The sequence below is a fragment of the Malus sylvestris genome, chromosome 9 (genome assembly GCF_916048215.2).
Source record: "Malus sylvestris chromosome 9, drMalSylv7.2, whole genome shotgun sequence".
NCBI classification, from domain to species: domain Eukaryota; kingdom Viridiplantae; phylum Streptophyta; class Magnoliopsida; order Rosales; family Rosaceae; genus Malus; species Malus sylvestris.
Window position 1 is genome coordinate 24,835,745 of NC_062268.1, and position 20,130 is coordinate 24,855,874.

The following is a 20,130-nucleotide window of genomic DNA, read 5'->3' on the forward strand; positions in this document are numbered from 1 at the left end:
AACCCTCTCACATTGCGTACTCGCACTTTAATTACTTTAAGTTAAATCTCAACTGTATAATGGTCTACTTGTGGTATACAAGTTGCTTTTGGAGTTCCCATTCAAAATTTGAAGCACGAGATGCATCCGTCAGAAATTCCCCGTGAAAATGCACAGGAGCGCACCAAGTCAAAAGCACGCGGAAGATCACAACCAAAAGTGCGTCACAAAATTAAAAGAGGCGCCATGTGGCAATAAATGGCGCTCAAAGTCGTCAACCAAACCAGCTACCCCGGAGAAGAATATACATCACACAAACTCAAAACCTCACACACTCCGCCAACAAAGGAGCTCTGTACTAAAAGTCTAAATTCCAACAAAAATCCAATTTTTCACTCCACAAATCAAATTTCTTAGGAAAAAAATAGAAAATTTGTCATTATTATTGTTTCCCATATCTGCAATTCCATAATTTATTCATCAATCTTATCTTAACCAATATAAAAATCTCTGCAATTTCTGAATGTGACCCCATTAATGGTGGTTGGATAAACTTCGTCCACAACCCAAGAAACCATTTCTCCCAAAATCCTCTCTCTTTCTGTTCTTTCGCTCCCTCTTCAAAATCCCAGAACAAAAGTTTGGATCTTTGGTGTTTGCAGGAACAAAAATGTCGAAAAAACCAGCTGAAGTGTTCATTGGGTCGATTGACCAAGGCACCACCAGCACCAGATTCATAATCTACGACCGTTCGGCCCGCGCAATTGGCTCCCACCAGGTCGAGTTCACTCAGTTCTACCCGGAAGCCGGGTAAGCAAATGAATCAATCAATCGATCAAAGACTCCATTTTTTTCACTTTTGCTCTAGAATTGGATGGTTTTTTTTCCGCAGGTGGGTTGAGCATGATGCGATGGAGATATTGGAGAGTGTGAGAGTTTGCATGGCGAAGGCGCTCGACAAGGCCACAGCTGATGGGCACAATGTGGACAGTGGGCTCAAGGCTATAGGGTTGACCAATCAGAGAGAGACAACTCTGGTTTGGAGCAAGTCCACTGGATGCCCTCTCTACAATGCTATTGTTTGGATGGATGTCCGTACCAGTTCTATTTGCAGGTACTCTGTTTCACTGTTTTTTCCTGTCTGCAATTGTTTAAATTTGAAATCAGGATCTGCAGATGCTCAGATTGTGATTTCTCGATTGGGTTCCTTAATTGGGTGCTTGCTGTTTTTGGACTTTGATGAATATTGATAGTGTTTTTGTTTGGCCAATGGATGAACATTGATAATTAAGATATAATCTGTACTGATTTTCTTGAATGATTTGAATGTTAGCTGGGTTTCCAATATTTTCAATTTTGGATTCCTGCTCATTTGATGAGGTTATTTATATAGGAAATTGGAGTATGGATCCCGGAGTTTGGTCCAATTGGAGCTTTGTCCCTAAACTAAAAAACCTTTAGAAGTTCCATCCACGATTAAGGATTTAAAGGCACAATAAGGTTGGAAGTTCTAGCGGAGTTACCCATAAAAACTATATTGCTCCAATTTGTGACAAGTTCAAGGACCAATGTTCGAATCTTCTCTTATTTATATTATGAATTGGGTCTGAATGTTTTTTATGCTTGATGCTTCCCATGTTTGGTTGTTTTAGAAAATTTCAATTCTCCTGCCTTTCATATCGTCATTTCAGAATTTGGAGCTGTCTTATGATTGTAAGTATTCCGGTTATTTTTCTAATAGAAAATTGGAGAAAGAATTATCCGGGGGAAGAACTCATTTTGCGGAAACATGCGGTTTGCCCATAAGCACCTATTTCAGTGCATTGAAGCTACTCTGGTTGTTGGAAAATGTGGATAATGTGAAAAAAGCTGTACAATCAGGGGATGCTCTCTTTGGAACTATAGACACTTGGTTAATCTGGAATTTAACTGGTGGTGTCAAGGGAGGGATACATGTCACTGATGTCTCAAACGCATCGCGGACTATGCTTATGAATCTCAAGACCCTTGAGTGGGATAGTACCATATTGAAAACCTTAAGAATTCCAGCTGAAATTCTTCCCAAAATTGTCAGTAACTCTGAGATTATTGGAAAAATTAACACAGGATGGCCAATTACTGGAATCCCAATCTCTGGATGTCTCGGCGATCAACATGCAGCAATGTTAGGGCAAGCTTGCAGGAGAGGAGAGGCCAAAAGCACTTATGGGACGGGCGCTTTCATACTTCTTAACACTGGTGAAGAGATAATCCAGTCAACGCATGGGCTTCTAAGCACTATGGCATTCAAACTTGGCCCTAAAGCTTCGACAAATTATGCCCTAGAGGGATCGATTGCTATTGCTGGAGCTGCAGTTCAGTGGCTTAGAGACAGTCTTGGGATCATTAAGAGCGCGAGTGAGATTGAAGATTTGGCTTTACAGGTTGAGTCCACTGGTGGGGTTTATTTTGTGCCTGCCTTTAATGGATTATTTGCTCCGTGGTGGCGTGATGATGCTCGTGGGGTTTGTATTGGTATTACAAGGTTTACAAACAAGGCTCACATTTGTCGAGCAGTGCTTGAGAGTCTCTGCTTCCAGGTCAAAGATGTGCTGGATTCAATGCACAAAGATGCAGGGGAGGAGGGAGAGGTTAAGAACGAGAAGGGAGAGTTCCTGCTCAGAGTGGATGGTGGTGCTACTGTTAATACCCTTCTAATGCAGATTCAGGTTTGGGCCCTTTTTCATATTTTTTGTTATAATTTGCAGTGTGTAGCTCAATTTCAATCAAATCCACCAATTTAGCCACATATTCTTTCCTTTTCATTTTTGTTGTTTCTGCTCATGGTTTACCAGCCTTCTCTTTGTTCCCTCTTTAGTTTTTGAATCATCCGTGGAAATATTTGTTTTTTTATCTGTCTATGATTTTAGCAACTGTGCTTTCCTTGGCGTTTTCTTTAGCTATGCTGTTTTCATGTCAAAAGAGACATTAGTTTTGTAATCCAAGAACTGATGCTGAAAATATATATTTGACATTTTCTCCAGCATGTCAGATTATGGAGAAGTTTAATCTAATGATATTTTGTTTATGCTTATGTGCTCCATCTTCTAGCGTTGTGTGCCTTAACAAGAAATGGAACTGTCTATAAACGTCTGTCATATTTTTGTATTATGGTATTAATACGAGGCACGTAATCAATGCTTTCCGTTCATTCCTTTGCCAACAAACCATCCTCTGCTTTCCGTAGAGAATTATAGATATACTACTACATAATATGAAAACATGCCAAGATGACAAGTTTTGCTTTTACATAGTTAGTAAAGAGTCTTTGACTACATTTGTTTGTAGAAAGAAGTTCATACGGTTTCTTATCTTTTCTGTCAACAATTTTGCATTTGGCTGGAGTTCCGTGAGAAATATATGTTTCACCCACCAGATTAAGTTTTATAATTGTTGTATTTGTTGTTCATACTTTTTCTGCTACCAAACAGTTGCCTTATCTTTGCGTCACCCACCTTAACTACTTGAACCAAGGGCCAGTGGACACCATGTTTATTAAATAATTGTGGTTAATCTTGTGTTTTTTTATTTGTTATGAAATAAAGATCAGAAAAAAGAACCTGAGGGGCTATATGCTCTTCCGCGTCTATTGTAAAAGCTTATTCATTTTGTTAATAATTGAATTTTTTCTTCATTTTGTTGTTCTGTAGGCGGACCTGTTGGGGAGCCCAGTGGTCAGACCAGCTGACATCGAGACAACAGCTCTTGGAGCAGCCTATGCTGCTGGATTAGCCATTGGTGTTTGGAGCGAAAAGGAGATTTTCGCTAGTGAAGAGAGGACTAAGACTTCCACCATTTTCCGTCCAAAATTAGATGAAGAGTTGAGGAAGAAGAAGCTGGACTCATGGTTCAAGGCTATATCAAGAACTTTTGACTTGGCTGATCTTTCGCTTTGATGTACTCTTCTCACTTCCTTTTTATCCTTAAACGTTTTCTGTCTTCCTTTCTTGCTTAATCACAACTCGAGTATCAAATCTTTGTTTGCACCGAACCAAATGCAGGAATATCTTGCCCCTGAAAATCTGCTGTTGCCAATATGGTTCGTCGGTTGATAGGTTCTTCCATGTCCCTCCCAGTCGGCGCGTTCAGAATTTGATTTGCTCAAAGCCATCTGATGCTTTCTACTAGGGTGGCAATAATGCCATAGTTTGGCTTCAAAGTGGTGAACCGCATTTTAGTGTTTCTTAGTTGATACAGTAATGTGACATGTACACAAATTTCAGACGCAACAAAGAAGAATATTTTCAAAGTCTCCTTTCGGAAATTGCATTTAATTTCCAGAGAATAAAAAGCAGTCATTAGTCTCAAAATTTGGAATTTTGGCAAAATACCCTTTGATTTGGGGTATTTTGATCAGGAGAAAACGTTTGAATGTGGGCTGGAAAGGGCTGCAACCAGCTTTTACATGTGGGCTGGACTGGGTAAGAATGATGTCTTACACTCAACTTGGAAATTCTCTCCCGAACATTTTTTTACCTCGGTCAGCTGTTGAGATTTAACTAAACGAGCCTTTTTCTAAAATAACGGGCAGGTGAGCCTTGCTCACCATAAACTGGCGACGTGAGACATTGAAACTTAAAGAAAAATGCTGGATAATAATCAACCAGAAATAAAACATTATCTTTCATTCACCCCTTGTCGTTTACTGCCTGAATACTCCTCTCAAATGAAACACCATTTTGAGGAACAAGATATGATAATGGTAATGACTTAGAGTCTAAGAAATTATTTATACATAGAGATTTATGTTCTATGTACATAAAACATCTTGAAACACTTTATCTTCTAGAGAATTTAGTGTAAACACTCATTCAATTCTACTATTTTTGTGGGAATTAGGAGGGATAAGTTTTCTTTGTGATTTATGTATCTTCTACTTTCATTTTGACAAAATATGCAAGTTGTCACCCGTATTTTCATTCAACATCCATTGAATTTAGCGAGTTGTTTGATAGGAGCATATTTATGCGCCTTAGTTAGCTTGTTCTTGTGCATTTACGTTGTTTTTCCTTAGTTAAAGTAGTCTTTTAAGCTAGTTTTATGTGTTTTCAGGTTTTAAGGGCAAAGTATGCAAAATGGTGCATTTTTGGAGCCTTTTGGAGCAAATTAGAGCTTGGAATGGACATCATATGCTTGGAGCCACGAGGATGGACGAAATTGAAGATTTGAAGATGATGTTTCCTACTTGAACAAGGTTTCCTAGTTGAAGTAGGAAAGTCCCTAATTGAAGATGGAATCCTAGTTGAATTAGGGTTCCTAGTTGAAAGAGGTTTCCTAGTGAAATTGGGATTCCTAGAAGAATGAGGATTCCTACTCAAACAAGGTTTCCTACTTGGAGTAGGAAAGTCAAAATCCAAATGGTCTCAAGAGAAGCAACAAAGAAGTTTTCCAAGTCCAAGAAGGAGAAGGATTCCAAGATGAAGAAGGAAAGACAAAGACATGGTTTCCTAATCCTAATAGGCAAAGTTTCCAAGTGAAATGAGGAGTCCTTATCCATTTAGGGCACCTTATCCATTTAGGACACCTAAACCTTATCCTTATCCCTTAGTGCCGCACCCTAGCTTCTAGAAACCTGATTTCCTTGCCTTGCAAGGCCATCTAGAAGCCTTATCCTTCTAATCCATTCCTGCCGCACCTAGGAGGACCTTTCCTACCCAAAATCTGATTGTTTTAAGCCCTTTCCTGATGGGATTTAATCCTCCAAGTCCTAATCTGATTTGCTAGACTTTTAGGACCCTATAAATACATGATGCCGCACCCATTCATTGACACCACCTCTCACATTCATAAATCACGCCAGAAATCTGCCCTAGCCTCTGCAGCACCCTTCCACCACCATTCTCCCAAATTTCTGCCTAAAAACAACCCTAGCCGCACCACCCATCAACCCTAAAGCCTTCCATACCATTCCCCATCCATTCTACACCACAAATAACCCCAAAAACCTGTCTAAAGTTCTCTGCCGCAGCAAGGAGGAATGAGGATTCTTGGATGCACTTGCTGCCACGTTGGAGCATTCTAGGTGTTTTCTTTCCTTTGATTTTAATTTCTAAACTTATGTATCGTTGCTTTGCGAGTATGAGGAACTAAACCCCCCCTTGGCTAGGGGGGATTCGAAACCATGATTATGCTTGCTATATGATTTGATTACTTTCAATTGCGTTTCATAAGTTGTGGATTCAATTTACTTATCTATATGAATTAAAACTGATTTGTGTATGTTGGTTGAGAGTGCACGCTTAATTTTCATGCATGAGTTTGATGCTAGAATGTAAGGGAATTTCACCTAATCGTTATAAACTTATATTCACAAGTAGTAAAGGTTGATGATCTCAATCGCGTTAAGTAAATTCTTGGCATAAGTTTCATGCAATCATAGTAACAAGTGCTTCGTCAATGCTTATGGTTTTCATAGAACTTAATGATTCTTGCTTGTATCTCTATTATGCAATCATGTAGGGGACTTGTGGGGAATGCTTTGGGTTGTCGTATGCAATCATCCAATTCAATAACGTTAGGAAAATCTGAAGGTTAATTTAAGCGGACCTAATTAACTTGGGGCGTTGAGAATTCATGGGTTATTGAAAAGCAATTGGAAATCGTTTTGAATGCAAGTATAACATGTGTGGAGATGAACCCCTTAGCTAGCTTTCCATCCATTCATTTAAACCAAATTCGTTTTAAAATCTGTTCGTTTACAAGTTTTGTTTTGTTTTCAAATTCGTCCAAAATCAATCCCCCTTTTCTTTGTTGAGTCATATTAGTTAGAAGTCAAGTTAGTTTGTGTTTTTAAGTGTTTTGAGTCAAGTTAAAACCTAATTTCGTCCAAGTTTGTGTCTAGTGTTCAAAACTGCCCAGATTGTGGTTTTAAGGCAGTTTTGAGTGTTTCTGGGCTGTTTTGAGTCTTTTGGTTTGTTTTGGTGTTTTAAAATGTAGTTTTGCATTCTTTGAGTCTAGTTTAGTGTTTCAAACTTGTTTTTACGTATTTGAGTCAGTTTTCAAGTGATTTTGCAATCCCTCCTAATCCCCGGCCTAGAACGATCCCTACTTACATACTTACTACAATTGATAAAAAGAGGGTTAATTTGAGTGCTAGTTAATTTTCATATCATTGTTCAAGTCAAGCCAATTTTAAACACTAGATGAGGCCTAAATAATACATTTCATAATAATAATCACTTTAATCAAGTGGGTTGCTTGGCAAGACTAGCATTCAATTACCTTTAAGTTAGTTCTCAACCCACTCATCATTTGTTAGTCCACTTTGCAATGATAGCTTCCTCTACATACACATGGTTCAAATATTAAATTGTTCGCCTGGCAATTATCTACCATGCTTTCCGGGAATCCAAACAGATGACATATATTATGATAAGTGACTTTCTTACTTTGTAAAAGGAGAATGTAGGTATATTGTGAAGGAAATATTTGTGAAAATAAGTTCATTTGAGCAATATCTACAACATGAAATTAACAATTAAAGACGGAATCATGCTTGTATGCACTCAAAAACAAAACTTTACCCATGAAATTCAAGGCCTAGTGAGTGTGGTGAACCAAGACTCAATTCAAGAACAAAGTGAGTTGAGAAATATTATACCTTTGTTGATTCCTCTTTGCATAAGTAAAGGCTAATCACCCAAGAGATAGGGCCTTCATTCCTTACTTCTTAGCTCCATGGATTTCTTGGATGAGGATGGTAGAATGGATTCTCCAAGTTCCCAAAATAGAAAACCTCTAAGTCTCCACACCAAGGAGAGCATTGATGAAGAGATGAGTGACCTAGAGGAAGTAAGATTGCTAGCTAATTTCCTCTAGGGTGGCCGGCCTCTTAGAGAGAAAAGGAGAGCATTGTGTTCTCATCTTTTCTCCAAAAGAAACCCTAATGATGAAATGTTATAAAGTTTTTTATATAGTCCCTTCAATTAAGTGACAAAAGAACCAAAACCCTTCATCCTCTAATTTGGCCGGCCTTAAGGGTTTATTGGGCTTTCAAACCCTTTGTGTATTCAAGTTGTCGTACAACTTGAGTTAATGGGCTTGACATTCAAATCTTATTGGGCCTTGTGGCCCAAAACTAACCCGAGGTCTATAACAAACTTATTCGTTTGATTAATTAACATATTAATTAATCCTTGCCATAAATAATTAAACCATTTAATTAACCTTACTCATATCCGTTATTTCTTCAATCTCTACCTTACATGGTGTACGATCCATTAGGTTCCTTTTAGCGAGGTAGTGGGCAATTAGAACTCTTCAAATCGATTGTGAATTGAAACTTACTTTCAATTCTCCCTTTAATGATTACACACCTTTAGGGCTTCCACAAACCATGAGTGACACCTAGCAGTATGTCATGGCTACCCAAGCTAATCAGAAGAGGTGGATAACCTAGTCAGTTTAGGATTACAATGCAATATTGTCTTTCTCTAATACAATACTCTTGACCACATTGTTTGGTTTGATAGTTTATTCATATCTACTATCCAATGTGATTCTCTTACTTATATGATTACCTTGAATGTGATTCGGAACGACTTCCTAAATCTCATTCATACTCTGGCCAGAGATTCTTAATCATATCATAGACTATTCTCTCTCAAACGGTTTGAAGGTTAGAGATCCCTTGCTACGCATTCACTTGCCTCCATGGCTAAGTGGCTTAAACCTAACTATGCCGTGGACACCTTCTAATGGAGTGACTTTGACATAGTCAAAGATCAAGGACCTAACCACAAGATAACTATGATGCCTCAGGTCAAAGGATTACTTTGCATTATCCCAACCATAAGTTCTCATGTGACATGAGTATGAGAACTCCTTATTGATCATGTTCAGTGGACTCATTCTCTATTGAGCACCTAATGCTTGTCTTGGTATCAGTCACACCAATGACTTGAGACCAGTCACTCTTCCTAAGAGAAGACATAACACGTACTGATCTTAACAGAATATCAATGCCCAAATGGCAATCCTATGACCAGGAACGTTTAGGATATGTATACGAAAGAGAATGGTCTTATGAATCTAACTTCTTTAGATCACATTCTCCTAATTACATATTCCTTTGACTTATCATTTAAGCATATAATATTTATATGAGACGGCTTCAAACAATAATCTTTGCCCTTTATATTAAACTAGATTAGTTTAACATGTGAAATGTCCGTAAAGTATCATCATATGATTGGGTTTAGGCACATTTCCAACAATCTCCCACTTGCACTAGAGCCAATCAGCTTGGTCATCGGTGATGATACCTCTTCTGAATTCATTTCATAAATGGCTTAGTAGTAGGCCTAGACAATGAATATCTATATTTTATCCACAGAAGCAACCTTGAGAATAACAACATCACCATTATACTTGATTCTTAATCATGTGGTTCAATCTCTCATTTAAGTTTGGATCTTGATGAGACGTTGATTCCCTGCCTTGCGTTATCGCCACATTAGTGTTGCAGTGTCGGCACACTAAGACACTTTCTGGTTGGAACCAAAATGGAGAGTTCATAAATGAACTTTCCCATCCAAACAACATTGTTGTAAGCTTCTATATGGCGATATATTTTGCATGCACGATGGAACACACTAAAGTCATTACTTTTAATGTTTCCACCCAAATATCTCTTTAGTCATAATAAAGAGATATCCAATTATCTCTTCATTCAAAAATGAAGAGGCATCCAATGATGGATACGATATTAGATTCATAATCTAATACATTAACGCTTCCATTGCGTTACTCTAATTCTTCCTCATTCTTGAGTAATCTATCCTTTAGTATTTCTTAAATACTTAAGGACTCACTTGACAGTTGCCATGGTTCTGATCCTGGGCTTGCACTGATATCAAGTTGTACCAATCTTGGCACAACTCATATCAATGTTTTTCATACAATATGAAATACGCAAATAACCTTTCTGCGTATGCACAAAGTGTTGGAAGTGTGCCCACAAAGCCACTCATTTGATGTAATAGCTTTTGGAATACTTATTGTGTTAAACTATAATATGTTTAACAAAGGGCAAATCTTATTGTTAATCACTATTTATTGTATTATGTGTTTAAGCAATAAAGGAATCCAAGGAATGTATTTAATCTAAGAGAGAAGTGATCCACGTAAGTTAGATTAACGAGACCTTTCTCTTATGTTCATTCCTAAAACGTTCCTAGCCATTTAGTGTTGAGGGAGAATCCGCTAAGGTTAGTATGTGTTATGTTAACTCAACTGTGAGTATGACTAGTCTCAAGTCATTTAGTGTTGGACACTGAAACAAGCACATAGGTGCTCAAAAGGTAATTGAGTACACTGAACAACAATAAAAAAGGAGTTCGAACATACATGTCATGTAAGAACTCTTAAGTTGCAATATGCAAAGTAGTCATTTGACCTGAAGGATCATAGATGTCTAATGGTTAAATCCTTGATCTTTGATCATGTTAAAGGCATTCCATTGATTGTGTCCACGACATTGTTGAGGTCAAGCTATCTAATCATGTAGGCATATGAATGCACAACAAGGGATCTCTAACCTTCCATGGTGAAGGGAGAATACTCTAAGATATGATTTGGGAGTCTTTGGCCAAAGCATATGAATATGACTTAGGAAGTTTGTTCCAAATCATATTCAATTAAATCATATAGAGAAGTATCACATTGGATAGTAGACCTGAAACAAACTATCACTTAAACAATGTGATTAAGAGTATTGTATTAGAGAATGACCGTATTGCATTGTAATTGTAACTGGATAGGTTCTCCAACCATTTCTACTTAGCTTGAGTAGCCATGACATACTGCTAGGTGTCACTTATGGTTTGTGGAAGCCCTGAAGATTAGCAAACACTAATCTTCATCAAAAGGGAGAATTGAAATGCAGTTTCAATTCACAATCAATCGTTAAGAGTAACAATCGCCCACTGCCTTGCTAATTAGAACCTAATGGATCGTACACCGAGTAAGGATGAAAGTGAAGAAATATATATATGAGACGTATAAGCAATTAAATAGTTTAATTGAGAATGGTCAAGATTAATTAATTAGTTAATTAATCTTACGAAAGGTTCATATTGGGCTTTTAAGTTGGTTTTGGGTTTCGGGGCCCAAAAGGGTTTTTGGTCCATAAAGCCTATTGAGTTTAGGTTGTGTGACAACGAAAACTAAATGGAAATAAACCCAAAAACAAAGTCAAAACTGGCCTAGGGTGAGTGGATGCAAACTTGGCTTAATTGCAAGTTTGCCACTCACTTGTGGGTTGGTATAAAGGCAACTTTTAGCCATTACCTCATTAGAGTTTTCTTGAGGCAAAGAAGAGAAACCTTTTCTCTCCTTTTTCTCTATAGAGGCCGGCCTTCCTAGGGGAGTTTACTAGCATCTAACTTCCTCTACGTCATCCATTTCATATTCACATCTTATCCTTGGTGTGGAGACTTAGAGGTACCAAACCTTTGGTACTTTTGGAGTTCCTTTCCTCACATCTTCAAGGGGCAAGAAGAGCATCAAAAGGAAAGAAAATCATAAGGAAGATCTAAAGAGCTAGGAGGTGACTTGAAGGCCCTCCACTTGGGTGAATCCCTTGTGTAAACAGGGATGAGCTTCAAGGGTTATGAATCTCAAAATCCTTTCTTCTCTTTAATGTTGTTAAAGAGTCTTGTGTTTCACCATTCACTAGGCTTTGAAAGTCATGGGTTTTAGAATTTTTTTTTAATGCATGCCTACTTTAAAGTGTTATTAGTTTGCATATGTGTTCAAATGTTCTCACATGTTCTTAGCTAGGACAAAAATTTTCCTTCACAAAGGATTCTATTTACGCTTTATTCTTCTTTGGGAGTCAAAATGGTATATTCCCTTTTAGAAGAGCAACTCCTAGTCTAACTGAAATTGTCCTTTCATTTGAAGTTTATCATTTGAGAAACTTCCTACATCTATCGTCTATCAATAGGGATTGAGATAATCAAATTATATCTTGAAATCTATCATTATAGATTTCCATCCCATGTATATAGACTATGTCTCCCATATACATTCTATCGTTATAAAATGTTAAAGTCATAACTTTTAATGAAGAAGAATTCCTAAAATTAATATATCATATATATGTTCAAATTTAGGAATATGATTAACTCCCACTAATCTTTTGTAAACCTAGTAAACAAAAGATTCATTTACATCTTATGAGGAATCAAACGATTTGATCTTTCTCTCATAAGATGCTTATGGCTCCCACTAGCTTGCTAAGATTCATTATGGATGGATCTCTATAACTTTCACATCTTGTGATTCCTAGTTTTAGACATATATTATCAAGACTATCTTGATAATGGTTTCGGAAACCCCTATTATGTCCAAACATTGAATCACAGTTTAGTCGTAGCTAGCAATCTTCGAATTAATAGAAACCAAGACTACATCAAAGATGGTTTCTTCCAAGTCAACCAATGTCGTTGATTGTAGTCACCTTAAGCTACCAATTAGCTATGAAGGTTTCACTATTTCGGGTCAAATGGTGCTATACCATTTCCTTGAGTATATGTCGTATATACACTCAATGTGGTCATAAGGATTTTCATTCTTATTTCTTTCAAATTAAGAGGTGTAACTCTATGACATAGTCATAAAGTTCAAACCATTCAACTGAGATGGTTTATAAATCTTTCTTGACTACCTTGGAGCTTGTGGTGTAGGAACTAGGTTGTTATATTTGTTGCTTATTATCTTGTCTCTCAAAGAACCCATTCTTTGAGTTATATCTCTCGTTCATTTGCTCTATCTTAGGCAAATCCTAGTGTAGGATTACAATGAACTACCCAACAAACAACATTTGTTAGTTGGTTTGTAGAAGTGATATCCAAAGGTTAATATAAGGATATCACACAAGATTGTTCTCAAACAAATATTGCTTATTAGCACACAACCTCAAATCTTAACACACTTAAGACTTGTCTTTCTTTCCAACTACATCCTATGGAGTCATGAAAATTTTGGAAGATCTTCTAATTGACAATCATATTGTTTTAGAAGTATATATCCTATATGTGGGTAATTGATAACATCTAACAAACTAAATCTTATTTGAGTTTGTTCTTCTCTCAATGGAGAAAACCATTATCTTATGATGCTACTTTCCTTGATATCTTTCAAGGAAACTCTTCTAAAATGTTATTTTTCCTTGGATCAAATCTAAGGAGATAAATACTTTAGATGTCTTACTCATCAACTTACATTCATGAATTCTTTGAAACCTTTTGCAAAGTATTCAGACTTGTGTTTATTCAAAATAAACGATAGTCCAACCGAAAGCGATCTTCGGTGAATGTCATACAACATGAGTAGTATTATGTTGTGGACAAGTGCCACTAACATCTAAGTGAATTAACCTCAACAACTTTGTGATTCTTTATTCTTTCCAAAAGAATAAAGATTCAAACATTTCGCCTCTATACAAGGCATTGGATCCAGATCTAACGATCCAAAGCATTCATTTATGACTAACTTGTAATTTATATTTTAGAGGTGTCACAACTCAGTGAGATTAGTCACTATCTTGCAACCTTTTGGGTTTTAAGCATTGTAATATTCTAAACAGTTAACACTACCACATCATCTCTACTATAGAGACAATCAATTAGATTACAACAATCCAATCATTCATTAATAAAGAATAATGTTTTGTCAAACAAAACATTTATCCATCTCTTATAGTGACGGAATTAAGTTCCTTATTTAAATTGGAATGTAAAGACAATCCTTGGTTTTCCAATTTCTTTGGTAGTTCATATGAGGAAGTAAGCACTATCTGCTTTTGCAGAGATCTATATTTGATTCACGTTCTGAATGTAAAGTACTTTCTCTTCTCTCATTAATCTTCTACTTCTTATTAGCCACACTTTTACAACGATTGTAAAACATAGTTACTAATACAGAATCAAATATTCAAGTAGAAGAACCAACTGTTTTGAACTATTCAAGAACAATTTACAACACCTTCGAAAGGTGTGTTCTTGACACTTGCAAGACATTTCTTGCAAATACCCCTTCCAATGTCCATCATTTCATAAAGAAAGTTTGTTCCCTTGGAGTTATTTCACCTTCTTCATTTGACTTCTCCTTTGACTTCAATAGTCATGGTCTATAAACTCCCATTATCTCTCTTGAAAGTTATTTCAATTGTGTTTATACACATCAAACGATTTGGAGAGTGTGCGGTTAATGTTCACTATATAGTTTACAATATACTTAGTGAACCATTAGGATAGGGACACAAAGGTGAAGTCCTTGCCTAGTCTCCGTCTCTTGAAGTGGTTTAACACTTCAACACTCAATGATTCAAAATCATCATAAGTCCATGTTGATGGACCATTTTTGTCAACCAACCATCTTGTTCTAAACAAGAGTACAAACATTCAAGAGTTGTTCAAGGCAACTCTCATTTCTTCATACAACAATTTGTAAGTGAAGAATCATGGCACATAAAATGTCCATGCCCTTTTGCTTACTTCTCAAGTTCCTTGTTCATTTAACAAAGAAACAAGCATTAGTGTTTGCATTAACTACAGGTTGTTCAAAGCAACTCTTATTTCTTCATACAACGATTTGTAAGTGAAGAATTATGACACTAAAAGTGTATGTCTTTGTGCTAATCTTCATAAGTTCCTTTGTTCATGCAACAAAGGAATAAGCATTGGTTCTTTGTGTTGTCCTCTTTATGATAGACTTATCTAACATGTTCTTCCAATGATACATTATCAATAGGAAGATTGCGAGGATGAGACTACTTAGGTACATATATAATCCATTCAAGACAATCTATGGGATTGTGGTACCAAGTCCGGAAACTAAAGCTTTCAGCTTTTCTTTGTCAAGTTTTGGATAGCGTTTGCAAATATATCGGTAAATAAATACATAACGAATATAAATTGATTGATTTTAAGCCATTTGATTAGGGTCTTTAAATCAAACAACACCACTCACTATTTTTGGTAAATTCCATATCCCTCATCGGAATTCGAGAGTTTTGGAGGAAACTCTTAGTAGGATATGGGAGGCTCACTATTACCAAGTTCACCTCACAATGATATGATGTTGGCTAGCAACAATAATAATGAGAGAGTACGCTTACTCATTTACATCTCATGTAAGTACCCATCTTATTTGGCCTCTAGAGAATGATGCCTCACAATGATATGATATTGGCTCCATTGCACTTAGTTAAGTCATTCCCACCATGCAAGTTCGGGTAGGGGTTCAATAACAACCTCACAAGGATATGGCCTCTAGAGAATGAAACCTTACAATGATATGATGTTGGCTCCATTGCACTTAGTTAAGTCATTCCCACCATGCAAGTTCAAGTAGGGGTTCAAGAACAACCTCACAATGATATGATGTTGATCATTCTCGTTGCCTACCTTCATAACATCATGTATGCATATAGAACTCCTCCTGAGTGTAAGCACGCACTTTGTACTCCCCCATGATAGGGTGAAGTCGGTGTACGAGTCACAAACGATCGGAGCCTACCACGGTGGAAGGCCATGAAAGAGTGTTCAAAGCACTCTCACGCTTATCAACTCAATAATGGTTTGGTTGAGGGTTTTAGGTCTCATCACATATAAGCATGCATTTTAATCTTATTAAAACAATTTGGTCCTATTACAACTATTGGTCCATGTGATTGATTTAGTTGTATATAATACTCCCATTATGCTTGTACAACGGTTTTTAAAGCAAGAGTATATGGTACTACTAACATAAGGTTTGCATTCATTGATGGACTATATAGTTGCCTTAGGGCCTTAGGATGACTATGAACCTTTGATTCGATCCAACACGAGCCTAGTGTTAAATCTCGGTCTAGGGATGGTGATTGATTTTAATTACGCGTTTAATCACATTAAGGCGTGTTTTCTTATTGAGCGTTGGACCCTCTACTTCATTTTCATGCATATCAAATAAAGCAAGAAAGAAGTACTTCAAAGTAAAGAAGAGCTTATGCTCTTTTACAACATTTGATAACAACAAATTACTTTAAAGTAAAGAAGAGCTTATGCTCTTTTACAATATTTGATCATATCAAATTACAACCAAAATCTAATCTATACATTCCCAAGGTTCAAACAAATTTGAGACGGTCTTTCACATAGCTCAATTATCATAGGCTTAGGTTCATAATCACCCTTTCTTTAATTAATTAACGCTTTAACTAATTAAACTTGAATGCAACATTTTCATTTGGTTTTTGTTTCCACATAATTGATTTAAATGGAGCTAAATGAAATGAAAATCCAATTCTCATTTAAAGATACAAAACTATTTTGTTCTCAACTAATTTGGGCCAAATGCAATAACCTCAACTTTTTGGGCTATGTTGCAAAACACAAACTTTTGAGGTCACTTTGTAAGAACACAAAAGTCCACTACTTTATGTAATTACAACTAGAACCCAAAAATTTCATCAAATACAAAAACTTCATTAAAGGAGCAAAACAATTTGTCCTTTAGTGATTTTGGGCCTTTACGTAAAAACGTAAACTTTCGGGTCAAAGTACAAATACACAAAAGTATCAAAACTTTATGTAATTGCATAAAAGCCCCAAAAGTACCCTACTTTTAGGGTGGCTGGTTTTGGTGAGAGTTTTGTCAGAAAACTTTTGAAATTTTTCAACAAAGTGAAAGGTGATGGGTTGAAAAGATGATGAGTTGGTTTGAAAAAGTAGGTTTCCATAAAACATGGTTCCTTGAAACAAGGAAAAGGTGTAAGTGATTGATATGGGTATTGATTGAAAATTCAAACCATCCATCACAAACAAAAACTTTATGTAAACAACAAAAAATTTGAATCAAAATACCCAACCTTTTTGTTCTTGCCACAAACATAACAAGAACAATGAAGAACATCCATGAAAACCCATAAGAGCTCCATGAACATTTTTCACCCAAAGACACCCCAAAAACTCTCAAACTTAAGGGAAAAAACATATTACCATACTAGGGTACTTAGGGGTTCCTAATGTCACTTTAAAACACTTTTAACAAGACAAACATGAACCCTAAAATCCACCCTTTGGATTTGGCCGAATTTCCCCAAAAACATGGCACCAAATTTTAGCTCCAAAATTCATGCTCATATGAACTACATCTACAACATTTGAGATGGCAAATTTTCTAACAAAATTTACATTCAAAGAAGCAAGAATAAAGATTGTAACAATTACAACATTCAAATCATAAACTATGAAAATACAAAACCCAAAAGGATTCACCAACTACTAGACCTAGGCTTTGATACCACTTGAAGGAAATTTTGTGAAAAAACATGTTCATTTGAGCAACATCTATAGCATGCAATTAACAATTAAAGGCGGAATCATGCTTGTATGCACTCAAAAACAAAACATTACCCATGAAATTCAAAGCCTAGTAGAAGGGTGAACCAAGACTTAACTCAAGAACAAAGTGAGTTGAGAAATCTTATACCTTTGTTGATTCCTCTTTGCATAAGCAAAGGCTAATCACCCAAGGAAAGGGCCTTCATTTCCTTGCTTCTTAGCTCCATGGATTTATTGGATGAGGATGGTTGAAAGGACTCTCCAAGTTCCCAAAGTTGAGAACCTCTAATTTTTCCACACCAAGGAGAGACTCGAAGAAGAGATGAGTGACCTTGGAGGAGGGAAGATTGCTAGCTAATCTCCTCCAAGGGGGCCGGCCTCCTAGAGAGAAAAGGGAGAGACATATTCTCATCTTTTCTCCAAAAGAAACCCTAATGAAGAAAAGGCTATAAAGTCATATTTATACCTACCTTCATTGGAGTGGCAAACTTGTAGTAAGTCTAAAACCCACTCCTTTATCAATATGGCCTGCCATAGGGTTTTATTGAGCTGTTTGGGCCTTTGTGAATTATTAGTCATTAAGTTGTCATACAACTTAAGTCAATGGGCTTGATGTTCGAAGCCCATTGGGCCATGAGGCCCAAAACTAACCCGAGATCTTTAACGAACTTTATTCGTTTGATTAATTAACATATTAATTAATCCTTACACATCTCCGTTGTTTCTTTAATCTCTACCTTACACGGTGTATGATCCATTAGGTTCCTTTTAGCAAGGCAATGGGCAATTTTAACTCTTTCAAATCGATTGTGAATTGAAACTTACTTGTGAAAAGCCCCTCCTCATTCAGAATTCTGGCTCCGCCACTGACGAAAATAACTTAAATTACCAAAATAAATGGAAATTAACTAAGTAAATGCAAAGAAATAAGATAACAAAGTCATGTAAATATGCTCCTATCAAATTCCCTCAGACTTAGCTTTTGCTAGTCCCCGAGCAAAACAAAGAAAACAAAACAAAACCTAAACCTTCCAACAATTGCCTCAGAGATTTCCATTGAAACATGACATGTTAAGAATCACTGCTCACATAGATTTTAGCCATCCTTACTCTTGAGTTTCTACTTAATCGCAATAACCACTCACTAGCTTGTATTTAATCAATTAAAACAACATTTGAAATTAGTAAACATGCCTTAGAGAATTCACTCAATTCCTCACCGGATATACTCTCTATTTTCACACAGATTTTCTGACTACACTCCCTATACTAAGTATATGTGAGAAGATTGATGTAAACATGTAGACTAGCACTCACATATGTTATAACAAAGAAGGCACTTTTTGAAATTACTAATACAAACATGTATATGATCTCATGAACGGAATGCCACTACATAGAAGCGAGAACTAGAGATTCCTTATGCTCGTACCAATTTCAAACTCCACATGTTGAAACACATAACAATCAAGATAAAAGTGTAAGGGTTAAGGTATTGGCTAACAAAGAAAGGTTAAGGATAAACAACAGTTCTTAAAGTGATAGTAAGCGAAGTAATGAAATCAACACTTAATATTCAACTTTTGATTGCAGCACCCAACTTTAAACACAAAGGGGGGATTCGTACAACTTTAGGGTCAGATTCACATTTTTGGACCCTTCTTCAACAACCAACACTTATGAACTCATTCTCACTTCTTTTCAACCTCGTTTTTTTTCTTTTCTCAACTTTTTTTTATCTTTTGAAACATAAAACATAAACACTACTTCACCGGATTCAAAAGAACAAATCCTTCCCCCACACTTGTTTTTCTGCAAATCGTAAATCAAAAGGAAATCCCAATAAGTCATGCTTCACTATTCTTTAAGAACAAGGGTATGGATATTCCTATACTAGGCTAGGTAAGGATAATGCAAGCTAGCAAAGAAAATAGGCTAAATAAGGCTCAACTAGGTTAAACCTACATTACATATGCAAAGGATAACACTTTTTGGCTTTGGTGGTAACTAAGCAACTTCATCTTGTTATTTGTTATGCAATCAATTTTATCCTTTGAATGAAACAAGCATAAGTTCTAGTATTTGGAACTAAAATGATAAAAAAATATTCTAAGTAGCAACCAAGCAAAGAAATATTGAGATCATGCAATGACTTTAGAAAACAATAATATCACAGATTAATAACTCTCCAAACAAAGAATAGGCTCAAGTCTCACAGGGTTGTAGCGTTAGTTTGAGTTTCTTCCTTCAAGCATGGTACAAAACTTGATTTTTCTCTCTTTGTGATTACATGTGAATTCGTAATGACAACTGCAATTAAGTATTAACCAAAGAGCATATCAAACTTCCACCCATGTTTGTAACTTTCTTTAATAGTCATGCAATTAAAAACCAAATCCTCATCATTGTGTTGGAAGGTACCCTAAGACACAAACAAGCAACAAAAACGATTCTTTTTTGGTTTTTTTTTTCTCAGTTTTTTTTTTTTTCAAATTTTTTTTTTATGAGACACAATAAAACTCTTTAAAACAGTGAATAACAACATTACAAGTGATAGGTGGTGAAATTCGAAGAGCAATCATGAAAAACAATTTGTTTACCCCCCTCACTTAAACCAAACATTGTCATCAATGTTTCAAAAATAAACTTAAACAAGAAAGCAATAAAAGATAACTAGCAAACAAGACAATCATATCAAAGTAAAAACAATAAAGAAAAGAGTAAAAGAGAGCAAATCTGGTTGTAGGAGTCGGAAATTCCAATGTCTCCTTGTTTGAAC

General features: G+C 36.2%; 1 protein-coding gene across 1 annotated transcript; it reads left to right on the forward strand.

The window, feature by feature from the left end:
- Positions 1-281: 281 nt before the first annotated feature.
- LOC126583814 (glycerol kinase-like) lies at positions 282-4,328 on the forward strand. Its single transcript, XM_050248338.1, has 5 exons — positions 282-789; positions 872-1,093; positions 1,721-2,687; positions 3,669-3,915; positions 4,020-4,328. The coding sequence occupies exons 1-4, from the start codon at positions 650-652 to the stop codon at positions 3,912-3,914; spliced, it is 1,575 nt and encodes a 524-aa protein (XP_050104295.1). The 5' UTR covers positions 282-649; the 3' UTR covers position 3,915; positions 4,020-4,328.
- The last annotated feature ends 15,802 nt before the right edge of the window (positions 4,329-20,130 follow it).

Coding starts and splice junctions, on each gene's coding strand:
- LOC126583814 (XM_050248338.1), top strand. CDS start 650: ATGTCGAAAAAACCAGCTGAAGTGTTCATTGGGTCGATTGACCAAGGC. Junction 1,094..1,720: donor CGTACCAGTTCTATTTGCAG/GTACTCTGTTTC, acceptor TTTTTCTAATAG/AAAATTGGAGAAAGAATTAT. Junction 2,688..3,668: donor CCCTTCTAATGCAGATTCAG/GTTTGGGCCCTT, acceptor GTTGTTCTGTAG/GCGGACCTGTTGGGGAGCCC.